The sequence below is a fragment of the Hyla sarda genome, chromosome 6 (genome assembly GCF_029499605.1).
Source record: "Hyla sarda isolate aHylSar1 chromosome 6, aHylSar1.hap1, whole genome shotgun sequence".
Classification (NCBI taxonomy): domain Eukaryota; kingdom Metazoa; phylum Chordata; class Amphibia; order Anura; family Hylidae; genus Hyla; species Hyla sarda.
This window is the reverse complement of record NC_079194.1, coordinates 304889252-304910365: the sequence shown is the minus strand read 5'-3', so window position 1 is coordinate 304910365 and position 21114 is coordinate 304889252. Positions and strand designations below refer to the sequence as shown.

The following is a 21114-nucleotide window of genomic DNA, read 5'->3' as shown; positions in this document are numbered from 1 at the left end:
TCTGGGGCTTTTTGACGTATGTTTGGGGTCATTGTCCTGCTGGAAGACCCAAGATCTCGGACACAAACCCAGCTTTCTGACACTGGTCTGTACAGTGCGACCCAAAATCCATTGGTAATCCTCAGATTTCATGATGTCTTGTACACATTCAAGACCCCCAGTGCCAGAGGCAGCAAAACAACCCAAAACATCACTGACCTCCCCCATATGTCACTGTAGGTACTGTGCTCTTTTCTTTGTAGGCCTCATTCCGTTTTCGGTAAACAGTAGAATGATTTGCTTTACCAAAAAGCTCTATCTTGGTCTCATCTGTCCACAAGACGTTTTCCCAGAAGGATTTTGGTTACTCAAGTTCATGTTGGTAAAATGTAGTCTTGGTTTTTTCTGTCTCTGTGTCAGCAGTGGGGTCCTCCTGGGTCTCCTCCATAGTGGGGTCCTCCTGGGTCTCCTCCATAGTGGGGTCCTCCTGGGTCTCCTCCATGGTGGGGTCCTCCTGGGTCTCCTCCGTAGTGGGGTCCTCCTGGGTCTCCTCCATAGTGGGGTCCTCCTGGGTCTCCTCCATAGTGGGGTCCTCCTGGGTCTCCTCCATAGTGGGGTCCTCCTGGGTCTCCTCCATAGTGGGGTCTTCCTGGGTCTCCTCCATAGTGGGGTCCTCCTGGGTCTCCTCCATAGTGGGGTCCTCCTGGGTCTCCTCCATAGAGGGGTCCTCCTGGGTCTCCTCCATAGCGGGGTCCTCCTGGGTCTCCTCCATAGCGGGGTCCTCCTGGGTCTCCTCCATAGCGGGGTCCTCCTGGGTCTCCTCCATAGTGGGGTCCTCCTGGGTCTCCTCCATAGTGGGGTCCTCCTGGGTCTCCTCCATAGTGGGGTCCTCCTGGGTCTCCTCCATAGTGGGGTCCTCCTGGGTCTCCTCCATAGAGGGGTCCTCCTGGGTCTCCTCCATAGCGGGGTCCTCCTGGGTCTCCTCCATAGCGGGGTCCTCCTGGGTCTCCTCCATAGCGGGGTCCTCCTGGGTCTCCTCCATAGCGGGGTCCTCCTGGGTCTCCTCCATAGCGGGGTCCTCCTGGGTCTCCTCCATAGCGGGGTCCTCCTGGGTCTCCTCCATAGTGGGGTCCTCCTGGGTCTCCTCCATAGTGGGGTCCTCCTGGGTCTCCTCCATAGTGGGGTCCTCCTGGGTCTCCTCCATAGCGGGGTCCTCCTGGGTCTCCTCCATAGCGGGGTCCTCCTGGGTCTCCTCCATAGAGGGGTCCTCCTGGGTCTCCTCCATAGCGGGGTCTTCCTGGGTCTCCTCCATAGTGGGGTCCTCCTGGGTCTCCTCCATAGTGGGGTCCTCCTGGGTCTCCTCCATAGTGGGGTCCTCCTGGGTCTCCTCCATAGTGGGGTCCTCCTCCTGGGTCTCCTCCATAGAGTTTCATTTCATATAAATGTGGACAGATAGTTCGCGCTGACACTGATGCTCCCTGAGCCTGCAGGACAGCTTGAATATCTTTGGAACTTGTTTGGGGCTGCTTATCCACCATCAGGACTATCCTGCAGTGACACCTTTCATCAGTTTTTCTCTTCCGTCCCCACCCAGGGAGATTATCTACAGTGCCATGGGTTGTAAACTTCTTGATAATGTTGCGCACTGTGGACAAAGACAAATCTAGATCTCTGGAGATGGACGTGTAACCTGGAGATTGTTGATATTTTTCCACGATTTTAGTTCTCAAGTCCTCTGACAGTTCTCTTCTCCTCTTTCTGTTCTCTCCTCCTCTTTCTGTTCTCTTCTCCTCTTTCTGTTGTCCATGCTTAGTGTGACACACAAAGACACACAATGCAAAGACTAAGTGAACTTCTCTCCTTTTTATCTGCTTTCAGGTGTGATTTTTATATTGCCCACACCTTTTACTTGCCCCAGGTGAGTATAAAGCAGCATCACATGCTTGAAACAATCTTATTTATCCACAATATTGAAAGGGGCCAATAATGTACAGCATGGTGGTTCGCTTATAATACCGTAGGCAGTAGTGTCCAAACTGAGGCCCTCCAGATGTTGCAAACTACAACACCAAGCATGCCATTGGCTGTTCGGGCTTGCAGGGAGTTGTAGTGTTGCAAGATCTGGAGGGCCATAGTTTGGAGACCACTGCCGTACGCCATTAAGGAGAGGTGACACAGAGCAGTATTATAGTAGTTATATTCTAGTATATAGGGGCAGTATTATAGTAGTTATATTCTTTTATATAGGAGGCAGTATTATAGCAATTATATTCTTGTATATAGGAGCAGTATTATAGTAGTTATATTCTTGTATATAGGAGCAGTATTATAGTAGTTATATTCTTGTATATAGGAGCAGTATTATAGTAGTTATATTCTTGTATATAGGAGCAGTATTATAGTAGTTATATTCTTGTATATAGGAGACAGTATTATAGTAGTTATATTCTTGTATATAGGAGGCAGTATTATAGTAGTTATATTCTTGTATATAGGAGACAGTATTATAGTAGTTATATTCTTGTATATAGGAGCAGTATTATAGTAGTTATATTCTTGTATATAGGAGCAGTATTATAGTAGTTATAGTCTTGTATATAGGAGCAGTGTTATAGTAGTTATATTCTTGTATATAGGAGCAGTATTATAGTAGTTATATTCTTGTATATAGGAGCAGTATTATAGTAGTTATATTCTTGTATATAGGAGCAGTATTATAGTAGTTATATTCTTGTATATAGGAGCAGTATTATAGTAGTTATATTCTTGTATATAGGAGCAGTATTATAGTAGTTATATTCTTGTATATAGGAGGCAGTATTATAGTAGTTATATTCTTGTATATAGGAGGCAGTATTATAGTAGTTATATTCTTGTATATAGGAGGCAGTATTATAGTAGTTATATTCTTGTATATAAGAGGCAGTATTATAGTAGTTATATTCTTGTATATAGGAGCAGTATTATAGTAGTTATATTCTTGTATATAGGAGGCAGTATTATAGTAGTTATATTCTTGTATATAGGAGGCAGTATTATAGTAGTTATATTCTTGTATATAAGAGGCAGTATTATAGTAGTTATATTCTTGTATATAGGAGCAGTATTATAGTAGTTATATTCTTGTATATAGGAGCAGTATTATAGTAGTTATATTCTTGTATATAGGAGGCAGTATTATAGTAGTTATATTCTTGTATATATAGGAGCAGTATTATAGTAGTTATATTCTTGTATATAGAGGGCAGTATTATAGTAGTTATATTCTTGTATATAGAGGGCAGTATTATAGTAGTTACATTCTTGTATATACACAGTTTTAAAATTGATATGTATAGTCACAATACCGTAAACTCCATCCAGGATTTGCATGATACTGACCTGCAGGAACCACTCGGAGTCTCCTAGCGACTTGAAGAAGGTGGCGTCTGAGTCCCCCGGCACAGCGCTGGGCACGCAGGCGCGCATAAGCTTCTTAAAACTCGCCTTCACCTGACGGTTGTCGCCAAACTCCACCGGCACAAACTCACAATTCAGAGCGAAGTCAAACTTGAAGCCCTGAGGGGACGAAGAGACAATGTTCACTGTAAGGAGACATCCCCCGGCGTCATCCTGAAAGATCATCTGCTTACAGGCTGAAGATGTGTCACATGATCTCTCTACAAGGTGAAGATCTGTCACATGATCTCTCTACAGGGTCAAGATGTGTCACATGATCTCTCTACAAGGTGAAGACGTGTCACATGATCTCTCTACAAGGTGAAGATGTGTCACATGATCTCCCTACAAGGTGAAAACGTGTCACATGATCTCTCTACAGGGTGAAGACGTGTCACATGATCTCCCTACAAGGTGAAGACGTGTCACATGATCTCCCTACAAGGTGAAGACGTGTCACATGATCTCCCTACAAGGTGAAGACGTGTCACATGATCTCCCTACAAGGTGAAGACGTGTCACATGATCTCCCTACAAGGTGAAGATGTGTCACATGATCTCCCTACAAGGTGAAGATGTGTCACATGATCTCTCTACAAGGTGAAGATGTGTCACATGATCTCCCTACAAGGTGAAGACGTGTCACATGATCTCCCTACAAGGTGAAGACGTGTCACATGATCTCTCTACAAGGTGAAGACGTGTCACATGATCTCTCTACAAGGTGAAGATGTGTCACATGATCTTTTTATAAAGGTGAAGATGTGTCACATGATCTCCCTACAAGGTGAAGACGTGTCACATGATCTCTCTACAAGGTGAAGATGTGTCACATGATCTCCCTACAAGGTGAAGATGTGTCACATGATCTCTCTACAAGGTGAAGATGTGTCACATGATCTCCCTACAAGGTGAAGATGTGTCACATGATCTCTCTACAAGGTGAAGATGTGTCACATGATCTCCCTACAAGGTGAAGATGTGTCACATGATCTCTCTACAAGGTGAAGATGTATCACATGATCTCCCTACAAGGTGAAGATGTGTCACATGATCTCTTTATAAAGGTGAAGATGTGTCACATGATCTCTCTACAAGGTGAAGACGTGTCACATGATCTCCCTACAAGGTGAAGATGTGTCACATGATCTCTTTATAAAGGTGAAGATGTGTCACATGATCTCCGTACAAGGTGAAGACGTGTCACATGATCTCTCTACAAGGTGAAGATGTGTCACATGATCTCTCTACAAGGTGAAGATGTATCACATGATCTCTCTACAAGGTGAAGATGTGTCACATGATCTCTTTATAAAGGTGAAGATGTGTCATTCCTTTGATATGTAGCATTGATGAACCAGACACTGTCACAAGGTCGTCGCCATCTTTCATCACGTCCGTGTGTTTATATTGAGAAGCTTTGAGTTCCAGATCCGTTCTATATAATGAACTATTGCGCCCTCTGACCGAACACAAACAGCGCGGTGGGGGAAGTGGGGGTGGGGGGCGGGGCAAGATGGGGACATCATTTAATAAATGTCAGTAAGGTGCCAGAAAGGCCGCAGGGCCAGAGAAGCTTCACATAACTGCATTCTAACTAACAGCGACACACAGGATAGTCGTGAGGGTCGGCGGCCTTGGTACAGAGCCCGGGAGCGCGTTGTGGTTGCCTGGAGATTATCTCCCTTGTTTATTATAATAAAACGATATAATGTGATTACAGTGTCACAAAACACCACTGCGGGCTAAGCACAAGCCCCCATGATGGTTTGTTACACTGTGTCAGTACGGAGGGCAGAAAGTGTCTAGAAATGGATACAATTGTAACAACTGCTGTACAATGTGTCCCGTCTATGTATGGGAAGAATTGATCCACTCACTGACAGCAAGCACAGCTCCTGAAAATTATCACAGAAAACTAGAACTCATAGCTCGCACTGTTGTCTTACAGCTCTAGGATCCCACCATGGACAACAATTGCCAGGAGTTTGTGAGTTTTACAACAATTGCCAGGAGTTTGTGTGTTCTTGTAAATTTGCGTCGTTTTCCTCCAGATACTCCTGTAACCTTGTGTTCTGTAAGGAGTTTGTATGTTCTCCCTGTGTTTTGTAAGGAGTTTGTATATTCTCCCTAGCTTCTGTAAGGAGTTTGTATGTTATCCATGCATTCTGTAAAGAGTTTGTATGTTCTCCCTGTGTTCTGTAAGGAGTTTGTACGTTCACCCTGTGTTTTTAGGGACTTTGTATGTTCTCCCTGTGTTCTGTAAGGAGTTTGTATGTTATGCCTGCATTCTGTAAGGAGTTTGTACATTCTCCCTTCTGTATGTTCTCCCTGTGTTCTGTAAGTTTATACGTTCACCCTGTGTTTTTTAGGGAGTTTGCAAGTTCTCCCTAGGTTTTGTAAGGAGTTTGTGTGTTATCCATGCATTCTGTAAAGAGTTTGTATGTTCTCCCTGTGTTCTGTAAGGAGTTTGTACGTTCACCCTGTGTTTTTAGGGACTTTGTATGTTCTCCCTGTGTTCTGTAAGGAGTTTGTATGTTATGCCTGCATTCTGTAAGGAGTTTGTACATTCTCCCTTCTGTATGTTCTCCCTGTGTTCTGTAAGTTTATACGTTCACCCTGTGTTTTTTAGGGAGTTTGCAAGTTCTCCCTAGGTTTTGTAAGGAGTTTGTGTGTTATCCATGCATTCTGTAAAGAGTTTGTATGTTCTCCCTGTGTTCTGTAAGGAGTTTGTACATTCACCCTGTGTTTTTTAGGGAGTTTGTATGTTCTCCCTGTGTTCTGTAAGGAGTTTGTATGTTATGCCTGCATTCTGTAGGGAGTTTGTACATTCTCCCTTCTGTATGTTCTCCCTGTGTACTGTATGGAGTTTGTATGTTCTCCCTGTGTTTGAGTGGGTTTCCTCTCGTTTGCCTCCAACACTACTATACATGCCGGTAAGTTGATTTGGAATTTAGATTGTGAATGATCTGAGTGAGGACCAGCTCTTTACAGCGCTGCGGAATATGTTCGTGCTTTAAAAATAAATTAAAAGGGTACTCAGGCCCTTAGACATCTTATCCCCTATCCAAAGGATAGGGGATACGATGTCTGATCGTGGGGGTCCCAGCTGGGTGGGGGTGGCGGGGTCATGACATCACGACCCCCTCCGCCCGCTCCAAGCGTTGGGGAACAAAATCTTTCGAACGATGGGGCAGCGGAGTACCCTTTTAAGGAAATATAACCCCCAGATCGCCATGGTTAAGGGGGTTTTATAAAGAGGTTACATGTAACCACTGGAGACAGTCTTTTCCTGTGATGTTAGTTCGTTACAGTGTGTCGCGCAGGCTGCGTATACCACATCGGATTGTTTGGAAAGGGAAACAATTGTAACAGGTGCTACAATGTGTCAGGTCTGTAATGGTTACAATGAATCCCGAAAATTCTAACAGAAAACTATAACCCCCCCCCCCACTGGGCAGATAAAGAGGTTACACACGCAGCTGGACACCTAGGGGGCGCCATTTATCACTGGGCAGACAAAGAGGTTACACAGGTGCCATTTAGGGGGTGCCATCTATCACTGTGATTTTCCAGTTTGGAAGGCCATGCACCATACTTGCAATTGTTTTTGTAGCAGTTTTTGCTCGTCTTGTCATTTTTGGACGGGGCGTGGCTTAGACAGATTTTTTTTATTTATCAACTGCGTAAAAATGACCTTAGCGCCAAAAAACACGTGCAGGTATATTCCACTTCCCAGGTGTTGTAGGATGTGGGGGGCTCATCGATGCTTCCTTTAAAAAAATCCACAGAATTTATTATGTTGTGTTTGAATTTTTAGACGCAGAACTCGTCTGGAAAAAGAGCGCAAAATGAATTATATATATATAACCCAAAGTGCAAAGTGCAAGAAAAAGTGCAAACGTGTGACACAAAGGATGCGGTCTATCGCAAGCCCTTCTCCGATAGGATAGAGGCCCCCAACAAACCTTACCCTTCGCCTCCGGAACAAAAGGTACCTGTGAGGTTCCAGGTTCGATGTCCCTTTTTGCCGAAGCTACTAAGGGACCACAAATGCTCCCGCCCCCCCCTTGGCGTTAGCTGAGGTATCTGCCCGCAGAGCTGATAACGGTAGGTACCCGGCCCATGCAGGAGGACCCGGGGTGTTTGCAGGGAGGTGCAGAACCTAATGGCCACACACACCTCCCCTAGACCACCAGGAGGGACACCCAGAAGGGCTACCGCATCCTAACAATCCTGTGGACACACAACACGCAAAAAGTGACACAGTGAGAAAAATAAATAAGTAAATGTGCAGATATACTGCCCGGACATCCGGACGGATCTGTAAATATGTCTCTGATCCTAGTCAGAAGGCCGGGAATCAAGAGGTGAGTGCCACAAGGAGCAGAGATCATGGTGCCCCAGTACACCTGCCCCCTACCATGCAGCACCCATCCCCACCAGCGTCACCTGCCACCGGCATGAAACCGATAAGAACACATACTACACTTGATCTTAGCCAAAAGGCCGAGAAGCAAAATGAAATATTTCACCAGACCCGTAATGTTCTGGTCTCCTGACTCTCTCCAGGATGGAGGAGATTCCTTTCTAGGAACAGGAGATCGGACGTCTGATTCTTCTCAGAGAATTTTTGATTGCGATTTCAGGAATTTCAGCCGCTGATGTTCTTGGACCAAGACCAAAAAATGGAAGGAGATAGGAAGAAGAATGTCACCCGAGGAGCAACGGCCGGCAGGCACGACGGGTTACAGGAAGGGGTCGTGGGATCATGGCGATGTGTATGTAAAGCGGAGGCCAATGGTAAGAAGAGCGCGGATAGTCGCCGCTATGTGGGGAATGTGCAGATAAAGTCTAGTGCTCAGCGGGACCGCGACAAACAGCGCCCTGAGCTCAGCTACACAGGAGACCGCTCTGCCTCTGCTACATGTGTCTGTACTCACTGAGCGATGGGAGACAAATGGCCGCCATTACAGCGCCCAAAGGGGGAGTCACCCTGTTCTCCAAGGATCCCGAATTACACACAAATCTGCATTATTATGAAAAATTCTATATATTTTTAATTTTTTTTTGCCAAATATTCTGCAGGTGTTTATAGGTCAGTCTTCACTGCAGTTCCGGTACGAACTAGGAAGCACTGGATACCTCTACACAGAATGGTCAGGTGCGGATTATACGCGGCGGTCAGGTGCGGATTATACGCGGCGGTCAGGTGCGGATTATACGCAGCGGTCAGGTGCGGATTATACGCGGCGGTCAGGTGCGGATTATACGCGGCGGTCAGGTGCGGATTATACGCGGCGGTCAGGTGCGGATTATACGCGGCGGTCAGGTGCGGATTATACGCGGCGGTCAGGTACAGATTATACACAGCGGTCAGGTACAGATTATACGCAGCGGTCAAGTAGTCAGGTACAGATTATACGCAGCGGTCAGGTACAGATTATACACAGCAGTCAGGTGCGGATTATACACAGCAGTCAGGTACAGATTATACACAGCAGTCAGGTGCGGATTATACACAGCTGTCAGGTGCGGATTATACACAGCAGTCAGGTACAGATTATACACAGCAGTCAGGTACAGATTATACACAGCAGTCAAGTGCGGATTATACCCAGCTGTCAGGTACAGATTATACGCAGCGGTCAGGTACAGATTATACACAGCAGTCAGGTACAGATTATACGCAGCGGTCAGGTACAGATTATACACAGCAGTCAGGTGCGGATTATACACAGCAGTCAGGTAGTCAGGTGCGGATTATACACAGCTGTCAGGTAGTCAGGTGCGGATTATACACAGCGGTCAGGTAGTCAAGTGCGGTTTATACACAGCAGTCAGGTAGTCAGGTGCGGATTATACGCAGCAGTCAGGTAGTCAGGTACAGATTATATACAGCTGTGACTTCTTACCCTTAGCTGAGATTTCTCCCCAAAGATATACAGGGCGGCAGGGCGCTTCAGCAGCTGGTTCTGCAGTGTAGTATGGTCCGTGTAGGATGGGGTGGGATCCTTCCCCGAAAGCCGAGCACCAACATCGACCAGTGGCGTTTGGGTGGTGATAAGGCGATTGCTGGAGCGCAGACTGGCCCAAACACCTGGACACAGAAGGACAAGTTATGGAAACAGCACTTTGTGTGTGTGAGAACTGAGGCTAGTCGGGCAGCCAGCGGGCACAATGATATCAATACAACCAGAGGGCACCAGCAAGTGAGCCAGAGGAGAGCAATGCCAGAAAGAACTAGAATAATGCCAGGCAGCTGCTGTACAGCAATACAGGCCAGAGGAGAGCAATGCCAGAAAGAACTAGAATAATGCCAGGCAGCTGCTGTACAGCAATACAGGCCAGAGGAGAGCAATGCCAGCCTGGCAGCTGGTGCAGCCTCATACCAAGAACAAGTGCCCAACCACAGCATGCACTGCATATATTGGCACCTAAATAAATATATGGCATTACACTTCTGACCCTCCCACCACGCCATGGGGCAAAAGAACATGAAAAGGTGAAACTATATCTAGGGTGGGTGACAGGAGGAGCCTCTGTCTGCAGGATGATGAGGATGATGGAGGTGATGGCTCTATATCTCTACAGGATGATGGAGGTGATGGCTCTATATCTATGTCTGCAGGATGATGGAGGTGATGGCTCTATATCTCTGCAGGATGATGGAGGTGATGGCTCTATATCTCTGCAGGATGATGGAGGTGATGGCTCTATATGTCTGCAGGATGATGGAGGTGATGGCTCTATATGTCTGCAGGATGATGGAGAAGATGGCTCTATGTCTGCAGGATGATGGAGGTGATGGCTCTATATCTCTGCAGGATGATGGAGGTGATGGCTCTATATCTCTGCAGGATGATGGAGGTGATGGCTCTATATCTCTGCAGGATGATGGAGGTGATGGCTCTATATCTCTGCAGGATGATGGAGGTGATGGCTCTATATCTCTGCAGGATGATGGAGGTGATGGCTCTATATCTCTGCAGGATGATGGAGGTGATGGCTCTATATCTCTGCAGGATGATGGAGGTGATGGCTCTATGTCTGCAGGATGATGGAGGTGATGGCTCTATATCTCTGCAGGATGATGGAGGTGAGGGCTCTATATCTCTGCAGGATGATGGAGGTGATGGCTCTATATCTATGCAGGATGATGGAGGTGATGGCTCTATATCTATGTCTGCAGGATGATGGAGGTGATGGCTCTATATCTCTGCAGGATGATGGAGGTGAGGGCTCTATATCTCTGCAGGATGATGGAGGTGATGGCTCTATATCTCTGCAGGATGATGGAGGTGATGGCTCTATATCTATGTCTGCAGGATGATGGAGGTGAGGGCTCTATATCTCTGCAGGATGATGGAGGTGAGGGCTCTATATCTCTGCAGGATGATGGAGGTGATGGCTCTATATCTATGTCTGCAAGATGATGGAGGTGATGGCTCTATATCTCTGCAGGATGATGGAGGTGATGGCTCTATATGTCTGCAGGATGATGGAGGTGATGGCTATATATCTATATCTCTGAAGGATGACGGAGGTGATGGCTCTACAGCTATATCTCTGCAGGATGATGGAGGTGATGGCTCTATGTCTATATCTCTGAAGGATGACGGAGGTGATGGCTCTATATCTATATCTCTGCAGGATGATGGAGGTGATGGCTCTATGTCTGCAGGATGATGGAGGTGATGGCTCTATATCTCTGCAGGATGATGGAGGTGATGGCTCTATATGTCTGCAGGATGATGGAGGTGATGGATCTATGTCTGCAGGATGATGGAGGTGATGGCTCTATATCTCTGCAGGATGATGGAGGTGATGGCTCTATGTCTGCAGGATGATGGAGGTGATGGCTATATATCTATATCTCTGAAGGATGACGGAGGTGATGGCTCTATATCTATATCTCTGCAGGATGATGGAGGTGATGGCTCTATGTCTATATCTCTGAAGGATGACGGAGGTGATGGCTCTATATCTCTGCAGGATGATGGAGGTGATGGCTCTATGTCTGCAGGATGATGGAGGTGATGGCTCTATGTCTGCAGGATGATGGAGGTGATGGCTCTATGTCTGCAGGATGATGGAGGTGATGGCTCTATGTCTGCAGGATGATGGAGGTGAGGGCTCGGGGCAGGTACCTGTATTCTGTATCCTTTCCTTAGCTGTGAGATGTGTCTGAGAGAAGAGTTTATCCCTGTACCCCAGAACTGGTCAGCGGAGGAGGAAGAAAGCGAGAAGAAGGTTACACAGCAGAACAAAACGGAGACGACAGCCAGCAGAGGAGAGAACGGAGATTAGATACAGCGTATCACAGCTCAGGAGACGTCACATGACACATGGAGAACTCTCACTAATCACAACAATAATAATAAAATATTTAACATCTCAATCATCCACAGAACCAATGATAAAAGAGACGACTCTGCAGCTTATTTATAAGGTGAAAACTATATTTATATATTAATTAAAAACCTTCTATACAGTCATGGCCGTAAATGTTAGCGCCCCTGAAATGTTTCAAGAAGATGGAGTGCTATATACATGTTTATTCCCTTTGTGTATATATATATATATAGATCTCCTCTGTATATATATATATATATATATATATATCTCCTCTCCTCTATATATATATATATATATATATATATATGTATATATATAGATCTCCTCTCCTCTGTATATATATAGATCTCCTCTCCTCTGTATATATATATATATATATATATATATATATATATATATAGATCTCCTCTCCTCTGTGTATATATATATATATATATATATATATAGATCTCCTCTGTATATATATATATATATATATATATATATATCCTCTCCTCTGTATATATATATATATATTGCAGTAACACAGGTTTTGCTATACACATGTTTATTCCCTTTGTGTGTATATATATATATATATATATATATCTCCTCTCCTCTGTATATATATATATATATATATATATATATATATATAGATCTCCTCTCCTCTGTATATATATATATTGCAGTAACACAGGTTTTGCTATACACATGTTTATTCCCTTTGTGTATATATATATATATATATATATATATATATATATAGATCTCCTCTCCTCTGTATATATATATATATCTCCTCTCCTCTGTATATATATATAGATCTCCTCTCCTCTGTATATATATATATATATATATATATATATATATATCTCCTCTCCTCTGTATATATATATAGATCTCCTCTCCTCTGTATATATATATATATAGATCTCCTCTCCTCTGTATATATATATAGATCTCCTCTCCTCTGTATATATATATATATATAGATCTCCTCTCCTCTGTATATATATATATATATATATATATATAGATCTCCTCTCCTCTGTATATATATATATATATATATATATATATATATATATATATATATATCTTCTCTCCTCTGTATATATATATTGCAGTAACACATGTTTTGCTATACACATGTTTATTCCCTTTGTGTGTATATATATATATATAGATCTCCTCTCCTCTGTATATATATATATATATATATATATATATATATATATATATATATATTGCAGTAACACAGGTTTTGCTATACACATTTTTATTCCCTTTGTGTTTATTGGAACTAAACCAAAAAAGGAGGAAAAAAAGCAAATTGGACATAATGTCACCAAACTCCAAAAATGGTCTGGATACAATTATTGGCCCCTTTCATAATTGTGGATAAATAAGATTGTTTCAAGCATGTGATGTTCCTTTATACTCACCTGGGGCAAGTAACAGGTGTGGGCAATATAACAATCACACCTGACAGCAGATAAAAAGGAGAGAAGTTCACTTAGTCTTTGCATTGTGTGTCTGTGTGTGTCACACTAATCATGGACAACAGAAAGAGGAGAAGAGAACAGAAAGAGGAGGAGAGAACAGAAAGAGGAGAAGAGAACAGAAAGAGGACTTGGGAACCAAATTTGTGGGAAATATCAACAATCTCAAGGTCACAAGTCCATCTCCAGAGATCTAGATTTGTCTTTGTCCACAGTGCGCAACATTATCAAGAAGTTTACACCCCATGGCCCTGTAGATAATCTCCCTGGGCGTGGACGGAAGAGAAAAACTGATGAAAAGTGTCAACGCAGGATAGTCCGGATGGTGGATAAGCAGCCCCAAACAAGTTCCAAAGATATTCAAGCTGTCCTGCAGGCTCAGGGAGCATCAGTGTCAGCGCGAACTATCTGTCCACATTCATATGAAATGAAACGCTATGGAGGAGACCCAGGAGGACCCCGCTATGGAGGAGACCCAGGAGGACCCCACTATGGAAGAGACCCAGGAGGACCCCGCTATGGAGGAGACCCAGGAGGACCTCACTATGGAGGAGACCCAGGAGGACCCCGCTATGGAGGAGACCCAGGAGGACCCCACTATGGAGGAGACCCAGGAGGACCCCACCATGGAGGAGACACAGAAGGACCCCACTATGGAGGAGACCCAGGAGGACCCCACTATGGAGGAGACCCAGGAGGACCCCACTATGGAGGAGACCCAGGAGGACCCCACTATGGAGGAGACCCAGGAGGACCCCACTATGGAGGAGACCCAGGAGGACCCCACTATGGAGGAGACCCAGGAGGACCCCACTATGGAGGAGACCCAGGAGGACCCCACTATGGAGGAGACCCAGGAGGACCCCACTATGGAGGAGACCCAGGAGGACCCCACTATGGAGGAGACCCAGGAGGACCCCACTATGGAGGAGACCCAGGAGGACCCCACTATGGAGGAGACCCAGGAGGATCCCACTATGGAGGAGACCCAGGAGGACCCCACTATGGAGGAGACCCAGGAGGACCCCACTATGGAGGAGACCCAGGAGGACCCCACTATGGAGGAGACCCAGGAGGACCCCACTATGGAGGAGACCCAGGAGGACCCCACTATGGAGGAGACCCAGGAGGACCCCACTATGGAGGAGACCCAGGAGGACCCCACTATGGAGGAGACCCAGGAGGACCCCACTGCTGACACAGAGACAGAAAAAACAAGACTACATTTTACCAAAATGAACTTGAGTAACCAAAATCCTTCTGGGAAAACGTCTTGTGGACAGATGAGACCAAGATAGATCTTTTTGGTAAAGCAAATCATTCTACTGTTTACCGAAAACGGAATGAGGCCTACAAAGAAAAGAGCACAGTACCTACAGTGACATATGGTGGAGGTCAGTGATGTTTTGGGTTGTTTTGCTGCCTCTGGCACTGGGGGCCTTGAATGTGTACAAGACATCATGAAATCTGAGGATTACCAATGGATTTTGGGTCGCACTGTACAGACCAGTGCCAGAAAGCTGGGTTTGTGTCCGAGATCTTGGGTCTTCCAGCAGGACAATGACCCCAAACATACGTCAAACAGCCCCAGAAATGGACGAAAACAAAGCGCTGGAGAGTTCTGAAGTGTCAGCAATGAGTCCAGATCTAAATCCCATTGATCACCTGTGGAGAGATCTTATAATTACGGTTAGGAAAAGGCGCCTTCCAATAAGAGACCGGGAGCAGTTTGTAAAGGAAGAGTGCTCCAACATTCCGGCTGAGAGGTGTAAGAAGCTTATTGATGGTTATAGGAAGAGTGGTCCAACATTCCGGCTGAGAGGTGTAAGAAGCTTATTGATGCTTATAGGAAGAGTGGTCCAACATTCCGGCTGAGAGGTGTAAGAAGCTTATTGATGCTTATAGGAAGAGTGGTCCAACATCCCGGCTGAGAGGTGTAAGAAGCTTATTGATGGTTATAGGAAGAGTGTTCCAACATTCCGGCAGAGAGGTGTAAGAAGCTTATTGATGGTTATAGGAAGAGTGGTCCAACATTCCGGCTGAGAGGTGTAAGAAGCTTATTGATGCTTATAGGAAGAGTGGTCCAACATTCCGGCTGAGAGGTGTAAGAAGCTTATTGATGGTTATAGGAAGAGTGGTCCAAAATTCCGGCTGAGAGGTGTAAGAAGCTTATTGATGATTATAGGAAGACACTGATTTCACTTATTTTTCCCAAAGGTTGTGCAACCAAATATTAAGTTAAGGGGCCAATAATTTTGTCCGGACCATTTTTGGAGTTTGATGACATTATGTCCAATTTGCTTTTTTCCTCCCTTTTTTGGTTTAGTTCCAATACACACAAAGGGAATAAACAGGTGTATAGCAAAACCTGTGTTACTGCAATATATATATATATAGATCTCCTCTCCTCTGTATATATATATAGATCTCCTCTCCTCTGTATATATATATATATATAGATCTCCTCTCCTCTGTATATATATATATATATATATATATATAGATCTCCTCTCCTCTGTATATATATATATATATATATATATATATATATATATATATAGATCTCCTCTCCTCTGTATATATATATATATATATATATATATATAGATCTCCTCTCCTCTGTATATATATATATCTTCTCTCCTCTGTATATATATATTGCAGTAACACATGTTTTGCTATACACATGTTTATTCCCTTTGTGTGTATATATATATATAGATCTCCTCTCCTCTGTATATATATATAGATCTCCTCTCCTCTGTATATATATATATATATATATATATATATATATATAGATCTCCTCTCCTCTGTATATATATATATATATATATATATATATATATATATATATATATATAGATCTCCTCTCCTCTGTGTATATATATATATATATATATATATAGATCTCCTCTCCTCTGTATATATATATATAGATCTCCTCTCCTCTGTATATATATATATATATATATATATATATATATAGATCTCCTCTCCTCTGTGTATATATATATATATATATATATATATAGATCTCCTCTCCTCTGTATATATATATATAGATCTCCTCTCCTCTGTATATATATATATATATATATATATATATATATATATATATATAGATCTTCTCTCCTCTGTATATATATATTGCAGTAACACATGTTTTGCTATACACATGTTTATTCCCTTTGTGTGTGTATATATATATATATAGATCTCCTCTCCTCTGTATATATATATATATATATATATATATATATATATATATTGCAGTAACACAGGTTTTGCTATACACATTTTTATTCCCTTTGTGTTTATTGGAACTAAACCAAAAAAGGAGGAAAAAAAGCAAATTGGACATAATGTCACCAAACTCCAAAAATGGTCCGGACACAATTATTGGCCCCTTTCAAAATTGTGGATAAATAAGATTGTTTCCAGCCTGTGATGTTCCTTTATACTCACCTGGGGCAAGTAACAGGTGTGGGCAATATAACAATCACACCTGACAGCAGATAAAAAGGAGAGAAGTTCACTTAGTCTTTGCATTGTGTGTCTGTGTGTGTCACACTAATCATGGACAACAGAAAGAGGAGAAGAGAACAGAAAGAGGAGGAGAGAACAGAAAGAGGAGAAGAGAGAACAGAAAGAGGAGAAGAGAGAACAGAAAGAGGAGGAGAGAACAGAAAGAGGAGAAGAGAACTGTCTGAGGACTTGGGAACCAAATTTGTGGGAAATATCAACAATCTCAAGGTCACAAGTCCATCTCCAGAGATCTAGATTTGTCTTTGTCCACAGTGCGCAACATTATCAAGAAGTTTACAACCCCATGGCACTGTAGATAATCTCCCTGGGTGTGGACGGAAGAGAAAAACTGATGAAAAGTGTCAACGCAGGATAGTCCGGATGGTGGATAAGCAGCCCCAAACAAGTTCCAAAGATATTCAAGCTGTCCTGCAGGCTCAGGGAGCATCAGTGTCAGCGCGAACTATCTGTCCACATTCATATGAAATGAAACGCTATGGAGGAGACCCAGGAGGACCCCGCTATGGAGGAGACCCAGGAGGACCCCACTATGGAAGAGACCCAGGAGGACCCCGCTATGGAGGAGACCCAGGAGGACCTCACTATGGAGGAGACCCAGGAGGACCCCGCTATGGAGGAGACCCAGGAGGACCCCGCTATGGAGGAGACCCAGGAGGACCCCACTATGGAGGAGACCCAGGAGGACCCCACCATGGAGGAGACACAGAAGGACCCCACTATGGAGGAGACCCAGGAGGACCCCACTATGGAGGAGACCCAGGAGGACCCCACTATGGAGGAGACCCAGGAGGACCCCACTATGGAGGAGACCCAGGAGGACCCCACTATGGAGGAGACCCAGGAGGACCCCACTATGGAGGAGACCCAGGAGGACCCCACTATGGAGGAGACCCAGGAGGACCCCACTATGGAGGAGACCCAGGAGGACCCCACTATGGAGGAGACCCAGGAGGATCCCACTATGGAGGAGACCCAGGAGGACCCCACTATGGAGGAGACCCAGGAGGACCCCACTATGGAGGAGACCCAGGAGGACCCCACTATGGAGGAGACCCAGGAGGACCCCACTATGGAGGAGACCCAGGAGGACCCCACTATGGAGGAGACCCAGGAGGACCCCACTATGGAGGAGACCCAGGAGGACCCCACTATGGAGGAGACCCAGGAGGACCCCACTATGGAGGAGACCCAGGAGGACCCCACTGCTGACACAGAGACAGAAAAAACAAGACTACATTTTACCAAAATGAACTTGAGTAACCAAAATCCTTCTGGGAAAACGTCTTGTGGACAGATGAGACCAAGATAGATCTTTTTGGTAAAGCAAATCATTCTACTGTTTACCGAAAACGGAATGAGGCCTACAAAGAAAAGAGCACAGTACCTACAGTGACATATGGTGGAGGTCAGTGATGTTTTGGGTTGTTTTGCTGCCTCTGGCACTGGGGGCCTTGAATGTGTACAAGACATCATGAAATCTGAGGATTACCAATGGATTTTGGGTCGCACTGTACAGACCAGTGCCAGAAAGCTGGGTTTGTGTCCGAGATCTTGGGTCTTCCAGCAGGACAATGACCCCAAACATACGTCAAACAGCCCCAGAAATGGACGAAAACAAAGCGCTGGAGAGTTCTGAAGTGTCAGCAATGAGTCCAGATCTAAATCCCATTGATCACCTGTGGAGAGATCTTATAATTACGGTTAGGAAAAGGCGCCTTCCAATAAGAGACCGGGAGCAGTTTGTAAAGGAAGAGTGCTCCAACATTCCGGCTGAGAGGTGTAAGAAGCTTATTGATGGTTATAGGAAGAGTGGTCCAACATTCCGGCTGAGAGGTGTAAGAAGCTTATTGATGCTTATAGGAAGAGTGGTCCAACATTCCGGCTGAGAGGTGTAAGAAGCTTATTGATGCTTATAGGAAGAGTGTTCCAACATTCCGGCAGAGAGGTGTAAGAAGCTTATTGATGGTTATAGGAAGAGTGGTCCAACATTCCGGCTGAGAGGTGTAAGAAGCTTATTGATGCTTATAGGAAGAGTGGTCCAACATTCCGGCTGAGAGGTGTAAGAAGCTTATTGATGGTTATAGGAAGAGTGGTCCAAAATTCCGGCTGAGAGGTGTAAGAAGCTTATTGATGATTATAGGAAGACACTGATTTCACTTATTTTTCCCAAAGGTTGTGCAACCAAATATTAAGTTAAGGGGCCAATAATTTTGTCCGGACCATTTTTGGAGTTTGATGACATTATGTCCAATTTGCTTTTTTCCTCCCTTTTTTGGTTTAGTTCCAATACACACAAAGGGAATAAACATGTGTATAGCAAAACCTGTGTTACTGCAATATATATATATATATATATATATATATATATATATATATATACACAGAGGAGAGGAGATCTATATATATATACAGAGGAGAGGAGATCTCTCTTTCTCTCTCTCTCTCTCTCTCTCTCTCTCTCTATATATATATACACACACAAAGGGAATAAACATGTGTATAGCAAAACTATTTCCTATGAGAAATACTTCATTTTCTAGAATAATTTCAGGGCCAACATTTGTTTGTTTCGGAAGTAACAGATACAGAGTCACAACCACTTCTGGTAACTGAAGCTTTTCAGAGACCCTGAAAGGCAAATCAACTTTTTTTTTTGTTATGTGATTTGCATAGTTGCACTCAAATAGTACAATTTCCTGTGGTTTAGGCTAGTGATCACGTGACTCAGTTACAGTAATGAAACACATGTATTCAACTGTGCTGGAATGAAACAGATGGTGCTGTAGGACTAGTGATGGTGAATGTGCATGATATGGACAAAAATACCTCAAAACCCCAGGGTGCTTCTTAAAAGGATTTCGGAACATGTTTATTGGAGACAATTTTTTAATTATTTATTAGTGTGAATGCCCTTTACCGGGTCCTATTAGGGAAGCGTTTCCCAACAATATGGAGGAAGTATGGGGACAGAGAGAGAGCCTACTACTACATGGGGGCAATAAAGTAAACTACAATTATATTGGGCACAGAGGGGGAGGCTGACTACTACATTGTGGTAGTGTGGGGGCCTACAACTATATGGGGGTACAGAGGGGGTCTACTACTGTATAGGGGCCGCCTACTACCATATGGGGACCTACAACTATTTGCAGGAAGTATGTGGGCACAGAGGGAGCCTACTACTATATGGAGGCACTGAGGAAAACTACAACTATATGGGGGCACAATTTCTTGAAAATTCAGTGCCCATTACAGTTGATCACAGAGAATCCTGCAGCAGTAGCACCCCTCCCCCATGGGGGCCGCCCGAAGACCATATGATGCATGACTGGAACCTCCATTTTATTTTGCTGCTGCGGCATCAATTTGTAGTCGCAGATCTCTGACTTACTAACCTCCTCGGGTAAAGCTATTGGACGGACTGCCATCCAAGTGTCCTGGCACAACATGCTTAACCCCTCCGCTCTTTCTGGCGCTGCCTGAAGTCGGTCAAAACAGATGAAGACAATGACAGCGACAAAAAAACAACAAAAAACAGGAAAACAAACAAAAACAATGTTAAATGTAACACAGAACATGGGTGAGGATGTTACACTGCGGACACATGACCCCCGCCCCCCCCCCTCCATCTCCCCGGTTGGTTTCCTCCTAATAAGAATCATTAAATGCAGCATTAATGGATTAGGGCCTGGATGTTGGGGAAAGCCGAGCATGCATGATTTCCTCAGGGTCCGGTTTCCCAGAGAAGACGGCGAATCATGTAAGGAAACGCTAAGCTGATTAAGTCTTTAGTTGTCGATTTTTCCAGTCACATGAGTCTCCGCCTGCCGCATAGCCTTACCTTCCAGTGAACCCGACCCCGTCACATGATCACCGCCATAGAATAGGAGGCCGGTGAAGACTTAACCAAATATACAAGCAGACCCCCCCACCATTGTATGGTTACATGAAAGTGCAACCAGGCGGAAACCTATGTTTCATGGAAATAAAAAATTATTCATAAATATTGGAGAAAACCTGTGATCCAGGGGCCCCAAAACTACTACAGTATATCGATTCCCATATCAAAGCTTCACTGTACTCACTATTCTGCTGGTGAGATCACTGTGTACATACATTACATTACTTATCCTGTACTGATCCCGAGTTATATCCTGTATTATACCCCAGAGCTGTACTCACTATTCTGCTGGTGAGATCACTGTGTACATACATTACATTACTGATCCTGTACTGATCCTGAGTTATAACCTGTATTATACTCCAGAGCTGTACTCACTATTCTGCTGGTGGGATCACTGTGTAC

The 21114-nt window shown here is 44.2% G+C and overlaps 1 protein-coding gene and 1 non-coding gene across 2 annotated transcripts in view; both read right to left on the bottom strand.

Annotated features, from left to right (window-relative positions):
• Positions 1-21114, bottom strand: part of SBF2 (SET binding factor 2) — a gene marked incomplete in the record, with an annotated part of 222584 nt that overhangs the window by 18761 nt on the left and 182709 nt on the right. The window contains 3 exon segments of the mRNA XM_056528207.1: positions 3361-3537; positions 9333-9517; positions 20204-20287. Of these exon segments, the coding sequence (XP_056384182.1) occupies positions 3361-3537; positions 9333-9517; positions 20204-20287 (446 nt within the window).
• LOC130277925 (U2 spliceosomal RNA) lies at positions 7747-7938 on the bottom strand. The gene has a single exon (XR_008845638.1). It is a non-coding gene; the product is annotated as a U2 spliceosomal RNA (small nuclear RNA).